The 10,163-nt window shown below is 34.7% G+C and overlaps 2 protein-coding genes across 2 annotated transcripts; one reads left to right on the top strand and one right to left on the bottom strand.

Annotated features, from left to right (window-relative positions):
- Positions 1-6,151: 6,151 nt before the first annotated feature.
- Positions 6,152-9,038, top strand: LOC131674532 (venom acid phosphatase Acph-1-like). The gene is made up of 6 exons (XM_058953264.1): positions 6,152-6,284; positions 7,475-7,542; positions 7,643-7,753; positions 7,819-8,084; positions 8,161-8,653; positions 8,775-9,038. The coding sequence occupies exons 1-6, from the start codon at positions 6,233-6,235 to the stop codon at positions 9,036-9,038; spliced, it is 1,254 nt and encodes a 417-aa protein (XP_058809247.1). The 5' UTR covers positions 6,152-6,232.
- Positions 9,039-9,060: 22 nt separating this feature from the next.
- On the bottom strand, positions 9,061-10,156 carry LOC131674534 (venom acid phosphatase Acph-1-like; the record flags this gene model as incomplete). The annotated part of the gene is made up of 4 exons (XM_058953268.1): positions 9,061-9,322; positions 9,389-9,718; positions 9,786-9,939; positions 10,008-10,156. Coding segments are annotated over 4 exons (855 nt in total), but the record flags the coding sequence as incomplete, so codon positions are not given.
- Positions 10,157-10,163: the final 7 nt, after the last annotated feature.

The following is a 10,163-nucleotide window of genomic DNA, read 5'->3' as shown; positions in this document are numbered from 1 at the left end:
AGTGTTTGAGATGAAATATTGTTGAATTTGAAATATAATAATTATGAAATCAATAAAAATATCTTACGTGAGTTCCGATTTCAAGGACAATAAATAAAAGTAGACTCTTTGTTTAATGAAAAATCAATACGTTTGATTTACTTTATTTTGATGAATAACAACACATTTGGGAAACTTATTACGCCTGCACGGGACTATGTTTGAATGATCTCAGTCTTTTGTCTCATTTTTTCAACAAAGCTAATGTTCGCAGCAACACAATAAACAAATGATGAAAAAACATAATAAGCGAAACAGATGAAGTATTGTGATAAATCATTATATAATGTGTTAATAAATAATATCTTAAGAAACCCACTTTTGAAAATGTCGAACTATTTTTAATTTTTTACAATTACTTTTAGCTTGTTTTTAGTGGAAATATGACTTAATTTGAAAAATAATATTAATTAGTAAAAACCTTCAAAACATCGGCTAAGATTAACTTTAACAAATGTTAAAATTGATGACACTAACGCAACTATTTCTTTGGAGGAGAGCTGCATACATCAGATAATTCATCTTTCAATTTTTTTCCATGCTCGTCGTTTAATGAATTACCTCCGCTAGGCAAATAATTTTATTTCATTTATAAGTGTTCCATTTGTTATTATTGCTTCAAATATTTGCTAAAAAATCAATTTTATACAGAGTTATTCGTTTAAAAATAGTTTTGAATTTTCAAATTATATTAATATTTATAAACAATTTTTAATGGCGTGATGTGAAAACTGATTTATTTTAATGATGCATATTATGAACCAACCCGCAGGCAAATATCAAATGAAATGGTAAATGTTGGCTGTTTGGATCACAGAATGATCTGAGTGTAGATGCATTAGATTTGTTAAATATGCGCTGTCTTGTTGTGAATGTTGTTTTTTAACCTACACTGAAGAAAAAACAAATTTGCTAAACATGTGAATTTGATTTTATTTAATTACTTTTTCAGTAGTGTTTTTTTATTATCAATTTAAAATTTGAAAGCTAAATACATGAAAGTGTTACTTAAATTGTTCGCCAAAATTAACTTTGAATAAGATATTTAATAATATTATCCCAGGATGAAACAATTTGTGCCAAATTCTTTTGTGGCCGACTCATTTCTTCTTACTTAAAAATTGTACTATATATTCCAAATGTGACAAATGGATTTTGAAAGGTAAGAGTAGACCTTTTGGGTGATTTTCTCTGTTCACAGAAAACAATTTTTTTTTCATCTTGTTACAGAATCTCAGATATATCAAAAAATTGCTTTTTTGCCTCTATATGTTAGAATATCCAAAAAACCGCACGTGATGGAATTATTTCGATTTCGGATTTAAATTTTACGCAAAAAATGATCCGAAATTGACCAAGAATAATCAAAATCCTTTATTTTGCAGACCTGTGTTATTAGGAGTGATAAGAAAATAATATATTACGCATACTGAACTCTATGACTTATTAAATTAATAATGTTTTCCTCGGTTTAATTGCGCGTCGTACATGTAAAAGTATATAATATTGTAGTACAATGGGAACTAACTAACTAATGCTTATATATTTCACAAACTTATATAAAATTGTTCAATTTTCAAAACTGTTCGTTCCCTATAGAGGCAAACTAAGAAATTACAATTTAGACCTCCAACTTTGCAAACACTATAGCGATTTCTTAGGCCACACATGCATGTAAAGTGAAAGCTCGGAGCAACGTGTGTAAAGGGTGAGTATGAGGAATAATAATAATAATAATCGGATCAGACTATTATATGCGATTAAAGTTCTTTATTTGAGTCTCAAGTACACACTTTAAACTTTCACGCGATTAGCAGCGGCTGATGAGCAACTTGCTGGTTCGAAGCGAGAATCTTTATTGTCTGTCGACGCCTCATCCGCGCAGCATCCGGTTCACGCCCCTGTTTTCCCCTCTCCGCCTAATCTTCGAGGGGTCGTAGTCCTCATTGGGGCCCGTCGCGACGCGCGCGCTTCGGTCCCGCCTGCTTTCCTTTCGTTAGCTCCCCTTGCCCGGTTCTGCCTTCTGCATTCTCTCTCGTTCGCGCTCTCTCTCGCCAGCCTGTTAGCCTAGGGGAGCCTCTATGCTGGCCCTATCCGTCTCTATTTGACCCGACAGTACTTGGAAACTTTTGGCTTCCCGTGGAGTCAAACTGGGAATCATCTCTCGGAGCAGTATAGCTGCGTCCGGCGACGATGCGCAGACCTTGCATACACCCGCGGTCATGGCTCGAGATCGAGATACGTAGAGAAGTGCTGAAAGAAAAGGAATGCCCGAACGGGCAAGGCGCCTCTTTGCCGCTGCTCAATCTTACATATTTCGATGATCTGCATCACACATTGTTCGGTCGATTTTTAACCCTAAACAGAATTTTTATTTTTTCTAAGCGCGGTGGCCTTTGTTCACATGGTGGACGTGTTTACGAATTTCCGCGGTGTAAGCGATCAATGAAACGAGGCAACAAACGAAAGATAAGAACGAGAGTACATATATATAATAAGCATATATAAATAAGCAATACCTTATTAAATCTAGCCGGCCAGCATCAACGCGGCGCACATGCAGTACAGATGCAGTCTACCTGCCCTTATCGCCCGGCTGGCGACGGCGTGCCCGGACCCTTTGCAGCCCGCGCTCTTTTCTTCAAAGATAGAGAGAGATACAAAGCGATATTCGGCCGTCGGCTACACCGTCGTCGATAGGACGAAGGTAAGTTTGCATCTGGTATAATTAGTAGAAACGTATATCCACCGGCCCATAACCAACAGTGGTATCCCTTGTTTACTTGGCAATCTATACCAACGGTATACATTCCCTTATTTGCAAGATATAATATCTCAACAATGTCCCAGATAAGCAAATTACGAACAGCTCATCGGCTTTCTGTTTCATCGTAAATTACGTAGATTATAGGTAGTTCTAAGCTCAAGAGAAAGTTTAGCAATCGCCGGTGTTTCACCAAAAACATTGTTAGTTCCTCATGAGACACTTGACTGAACCTTCAGAAAGGATCTTCAATAGCATCATTAACATAAAGTATCTCTATTAAAGTTTGACGACCAAAGCTAAAATGGATTGTTCCGTCGTCACGGAAAGAGAGAGAGAGTGCATGTGTGTGTGTGCGACTTGTGGGACCGCCCCGAAGTGGCGGCGCCACTTACTTACGCGCGCATCCGTCTTTTCCTCCTCGCGCAAAAAGAAGGGGAGGGAACAAGTTCGCGCGCGTTACTGGGTCTGTAGGTCCCGGCCAGCACGAGAGGAAGGAAGCAAGACCAGAACGTGAGGAAGCCATCGTGCGAGACAAAGGAGATCGCACCCGTCGATCTCACGCGTCGAAAAAGTCTTAAAAATCGCAGAAAAACGTACTGCGTACCGCGACGCGAGTTTTCTTTTGCAATCAAGGTCCAAAATTCCAACCCACAAAAAAACAAAACGAGGATCGACCACGTCGAAAGCGCCTTAGGGCCATCACACGGGCCGACTACGTCGGCAGCGCCTCCGGGCCATCACCAGGGTCGACCACGTCGACAGCGCCTGCGGGCCATCATTTTTACAAGTGAGAGTGAGTGCGGTGTGCGGGAGCTCCCCGGGTTCGGGTCGCGTTCGTGCGTGTCGTGCGTGCTGCCACGAGGCAGCCGGTTTTTCCGCATACACGTGCGGGCTGCGAAAAGCCACGCGATCAACGCCTTTCCCGCTTGCGCCGTAACGCGGCCACGAGACTGCCATTTTGTGTGCGAATTCATCAAAGACTTTTATGTGTGCGTGCGAACGAGTCAAAACCGTCACGTCACTTCTTGCGGAAGCGTTTTTGTTCTTTGTTCTTTGTTTTCACATTCGATTATAATCTGCGAGTTCTTTATCATCTGATATTTTTAATTTCTAATTTTTCTCTTTGTGTTATATTTAAATAAATGGGTTTTTTATGCCGCAAGGCTTTTTCCCAAATACATGAGTATGATTATCGAAAACCTCAATCATTTCAAATAAATTTTAATAATGCTGACATGCCACCTAGGGTATGCCAGGGTTCAATTCATATCAATTCATGGATCTTGAGTTTCCAACGTGAGACTTCGGCATACATATTCGACTACACGACGCTGCCGTTCTCGAGTATAGAAGCTCGATGAAGAGACTGATTTTGTGCGACAATATGACTAATGCCTGTTCTGGCAAGTTGAGTTCACCGCGACTATTTTTATTTTTCTCGACTGCGGTTACGAGAGTAATATGTGTGCTTGACTGCAAGCTTTGAGCGTTTACTTGCCATCATGGATCTTCACGAACAAAACGATGAAAATCATTTCACACATTTCGTGAATATCAGGTACTATAGAAGATGCATTATACCAGGAAGGGTAAGGGAGGAAGTTTTAGATAAGGTGTTGTAGGAGCCCGGAGCTAGAAAATTTTGCACCATTGGTGAATTCAAGAATACCTTACGCAACGTCATTGCCAGGGATAAAGATATACGGTGCGATAAACGATCTTTAAAGGTTTATCTAGGTTCTGGTAAGAGTTAATTGCTCAATTCGATAATCAAGCCGATACTCAATAGTATCTGTAAGAAAAAAGGTTATCAAAATACGTTTCAATAAATTCTTGGCTAAGAGAACTTTTAACTTTCCAGCTTGGTATAATTTATTACATCAAATATCAATCACTGGCTGAGATTTTTTCTTAAATATTTGAAATTTTGACACACTTTACTTTGCATACTTTGGAAGAAATAAGATTTGAATACGACAGATAAAAAAATGTCACGGTGTTTGTCAAATAACTATTTAGAATATAACTCATACGTGTGATGCGTTAATTTTAAGTGACAATATCTGTGACTTATTATTAGCATTTGCAAGAGAAAATTACTTTGATTTAACTGTGGCTATTTTTAACTTTTGACTATTTAAAAATTGAATATTACGAACGGATTACGAATGTTTTTATGATTCATTACAACAATTTGCAAAAGAATTGTGATATACATCAACATTTATTCGCTTTCATATAGTCTCATTTCTAAATCGATTTCATTTATAATAAAAGAATTTAATAGTTATAATGATTGATTGTGTTGATTATATTGAATTATAAAATTCTTAAATTTTGTCTATTGCTACCGATTTCATTACTAGGCCTTATACCGTCTGATTATAAAATTATACATCAGTATGAATCTATGTAGGAAATTATTACATTTTCTTGATTGAACCCAATGGTTTTTATACTTACACATGTGAAAATACTTAATGTGATAATTTTCTAAACATTTAAAGAAATGTATAATAAAATTGGAAAAAATGTATTTAGTAATTTTATTTTTTTAATCTTTATTTGAAGGTATTTAGATATGGCGATTAAACCATTGCAAATTGTCAAGAACTCTCCCTAAACGTGCCTTATATTAACGCGCACACGCACACACGCGCACACACACATAATTTTTTTAATGCATTGAACAAATACTCAATGCAATCTGCAATGAAGGAGAGTCAAGAAACTTTGAAATTTTAATTATCTTGTTTTACTTTTTCATAAATATTGTTTTATTAGTTACATTTTCGACCATTAATACTAAATTATTTATTTTAAAGGTTGTAATAAAAGTACAAAGGAATGATCATAAAATATGTGATATATATCGTTTGTATTTGATATAAGCCCCTATGTCGAGAATTATAAGAAAAATTTTAATTATTAAATAAATTCTGTGGTAAAATGTGTGAGTTGGCTATCATTCTAACTGCATAGTTAAAGACACATTCAATGTCTTTCCATGCTCGTAAAATAGGTATACAGTGAATTTGGTAATATCTTAACTCTAAATTACTCTAATTTTTTTGGGGTGTCAACCCGAATACTGGACCTCGAGCTTAAGGTGGACTTTGAACCACCAGAGCAACAGTGTTAATCTTGGCACGTGCACTTTTGGAAAAAAGCCATTGATACCCATCAGGAATCGAACCCTATCGGAGACTCCCGCTTAGGAGACCGTCGCGCACTACATTAGAGATTGCGCATGCGCCGGTCTCTGTATCTTTCACTCTCTTTCGCTCGCGTAGTGTGTCCTGCGCGGCACTACTTTTTGAGCTCTTGTCGAGTTGACACGCGTTTTATAGTCTACATTCTTCTAACAATAAAGTCCGTAGTCCGTTAATTGTGTGAACTGGATTACATTTTTTACGCCTGCCTACAATGCCACTACGTCGGACAATAATAATCGCATTAAAAAAGTATAGATTAATAGGTATATTGTCGTAATATTTGATTATAATCATATTAACTATATTGTTTGCAAACCTAAATATTTTGTATTTCTATTTTATAAATTAGTAAAAATACTGCTCCAAATATATTATGCATATTTTTGCGCTATTATGAATTACGGAATCCAGGTATGGGAAGATGCTGGAATAGGTATTTTATCCCTACTTCGAACCTTGCAAAACAAACTTTTAAAAATGATTGCTAAAAAGAAATTTATAATTTAAAATTATCTACTCTGACTGGATCAAAATTATGCACTAGAATCTTTATGTTGTCATTATGATGAACTAAGTTTAAAATATATTAACTCTAATAATGAAAGAAGATTCAAAAATATTTATATACCTAAAATAACTAAAACGATGTATAAAAACAGTATTTACGTTATTGCTATTAAAATTTTCAATAGATTATCCAATCAACTAAAAGTTTTACGTAGAAACAAAAAATTTATCAAACGAAAACTAAAAAATAGATAATAAAGCATACATAACAACTTCTTCATGAAGTATCAACGCATTATGTATTACTATATTTATATTATAAATTATTGAAACGATAACAATTGACTTTTTGCGTACAACTCCATAGTTTATTGTTGCTTTTCAATTTTATAATCATTTGAAAAAAACTAAAATTTTACATTCTTAAAGTATTAATTTCTTAAACAAAAAAATTTTTTCTCTATTACTGCCTAAATTAAAAAAATCAAAAAGTACTCAATGTGATTAATTTATTATAATTATATAATGCATATCATATAAATTATGTAATCAAAAGAATATTCTCGAGGCATTGATACAAGTGTAGATATGTATATACAATTAATATTAGTGTAACCATGAATAAATATGATAGATAGCAATTAATTTGGCACGTGTATTCACTCCAATGATGATATCGACATCTTTCCCTAAGTTAACTCTGCCTGTATTTTCGGTAGTCAGGCCGGAAAGTACAATAAATAAAAAAAATGTTTACCGGTTTTTAAAATTGGAATTGATAATAAGCGAACTAATATGCTAGATAACGAAATATACGGATATTATTTCAGTATTTATAGTTTTAAGTTTTACTATTACGGTTACTAGACAGGAAACTCGTGCCATGTGAAAATATATTTTAAAAATTCTTAAAAAGTCATAATGGAAAATTTTATAAAACTTACAGCCTTAATTCTCGTGATAATTACTCATTCAATTAAAAATGCTATGGCTGAATTGAAATTGCTGAATGTGGTAAGCTTGTGATATTCAAAATGCAAATAAAAGTGTTATTTATAGATCGGACTAAAATAATGTCTCGTTTACAAGTTCATTAAATAATGTTTTATTTTAGATCTTCAGACATGGAGATCGAGCTCCCGACAACAATGGATTGGAACTTTACCCACGAGATCCCTATGTAAATAACTCATTTTGGCCTGAGGGATTGGGTGGTCTTACAAATGTAAGTTTAAGAGGTCGAAATGAAAAAAAAAATGACGAATATAAAATATATTCGATTGTCAATAGTCAGGCAAATTACGAGAGTACAACTTAGGCAAATACCTTCGAAAAAGCTATGGATATTTTTTGGGAGACGTTTACATTCCTGCGGAAATCAGAGCTCGCAGTACCGATATAGCTCGAACGAAAATGAGCTTGCAACTCCTTCTCGCTGCTCTTTATACTCCTGAGCGTCAGCAAAAATGGAAATTGGACTTGGATTGGCAGCCAATACCTATTGATACTGTTGCCAAATTGGACGATATTCTCATGATTCCCGAAGAATGTCCAAAGTAAGTAAAGTATAAATGACATTATTGCTGCGAATCAATGAATTTCAAAGCAATGAAACGTTCATATCGTCGATAGCTATTTGAAAGTACGCGAACAAGTGGAAACGTCATCGGAGTTCAAAGTGAAACTTCGTTCTTTCGAGAGTTTTATGCGAAATTTGTCATCGAACACTGGAAAAAATATATCACACTCGAATGACATGTACTTTTTGTATCACACACTGATGGCTGAACACTCTCTAGACCTACCTCTACCTAAATGGACTAAAAACATTTTTCCTTATGGCAAATTGTTAGATGGCATCAGTCTAGAATATAAAATTTCCAACTATAATACCGAAATGAAAAGAATGAACGGCGGTATGCTACTGCGAAAATTCATTGATGATATGGTCACCTACAGCAATGGTAAACTTGATCGGAATCGTAAGATTTTCCTGTACAGTGGACATGAAACTAACGTGGTAGCTGTACTTCAAGCCTTAGGCGTTTATTATCCTCATGTTCCTGAATATACCAGTGCTGTTATAATCGAACTTCATGAAGTAAACTCTAAATATTATGTTAAGGTAAGATCACATCTTTTTAAACGTCAAAAACAAAATTTATATGTTTTATTTTTTAAAACGCGCAATTTATTCGTGCATTAAGTATTCTGATTGATTCGATATAATCAATGTAATTTTCTAGGTTATTTATTACAAAGGTATAGCTAGGCCAAATGAAAATTTATTCGAAGAAATGTATGTGACGGGCTGCAATAAGAATTGCTCTTTAGATAGGTTTCAGAATGTTTTAAAAAATGTCACTGCTATCGACAATGATATCAAAAGTTGCGACAAGCGATCTCTTCGAGGTATTATTCAAGAAATGTCCATTGCCCCGGGTATTATCAAACAAATAGTCGATGAGCTCGACATTGAAGACAGTTTGCGTAATATGTTATTGTATTAGAGAATGAATTTTGTAATTATGAAAGTAAAAAATTTTTTTAAAATCTTATATCGTTTATTCGTTTAAACCACATAGTTCTTATTTACTCCAGCGATTGTTGTATCTGGATTAATTATTCCTTCCATTATCTCTGGTTGAATATTTTTATACAAACAAAGCATATCATCATCGGATGGCAAATGTGGTTTTATGATTTCTACATAATTTTTAAAAGGACACATTTCCGTGCAGGTTTTTAATGTAATGGTTTCGATTTCTTGTGATCCGCAAGGCCAATACAAGAACTGCAAAAGTAAAAAAATTGTTAATGAATCTAGTGTCCACTTTGAATCAGCCATAATTATACTTACTCTAACGTAACTTTGATTCTGTTCCCCGCGATATTTTTCTAAAATTATTGTAGCTCCATATTTGGGCTGTTTCACATCCAATACATCATGTACTTTCAGAAAAGCATGAAGAGTTTTATCGTGAGCACTGTACAGATAGATTTTCCTTTTATTGGTTTTCCAATGCGTGTCGTTCATATTTTTCAAAAACCTTCTGACTATAGGCCCACCGTTTAATTTTTTCAAAATATCAGTGTAAGACAAAGCATTCAGATAAAACTCTTTCGCTTCGTTCAAATCAGAATATAACTCGTCCGTATACCAACTTGGCATTGGTAAATTCATTTCTTTCTAAAAAAAAAGTTATTTATCACAAATAAGCTATTTATTGTTATGATTTATCGCTCACTTTACTTACGTGTACTTTTATTGCATTGTAAGCACAAAAGATATCGCGCAGGTTGAATGATTTCCAATAAACTTCCCTCATTTTTTCAATGACTGGGCGGTGCTTTTCGAGCAAACTCAACATCTCCTTAGTGCTCAACAATTGATGCAGTGCTTGTCCAAAACTGATAAATGAAATGAATTTTAAGCGTCATAAGCAATTACAGTATATAATAACAAATTGCACATTTACGTAGGACAAATTCGAGATTTTATCAGAATATCTAGACGCCTAGGATTGGAATGTATCGGAATAGGAAGCCAATCCAATTTGTTATTCCATTTCAATTGATTTGTTGGTGGATAAAGTGCAGCCAAAACTAAAAGAAGCGATGCTTGGGTTCTTGAA

The sequence above is a fragment of the Phymastichus coffea genome, unplaced genomic scaffold, assembly GCF_024137745.1.
Source record: "Phymastichus coffea isolate CEN01 unplaced genomic scaffold, Cenicafe_Pcof_1.1 PCOF00253, whole genome shotgun sequence".
Lineage (NCBI taxonomy): Eukaryota > Metazoa > Arthropoda > Insecta > Hymenoptera > Eulophidae > Phymastichus > Phymastichus coffea.
This window is presented reverse-complemented; position numbering and strand designations above follow the sequence as displayed.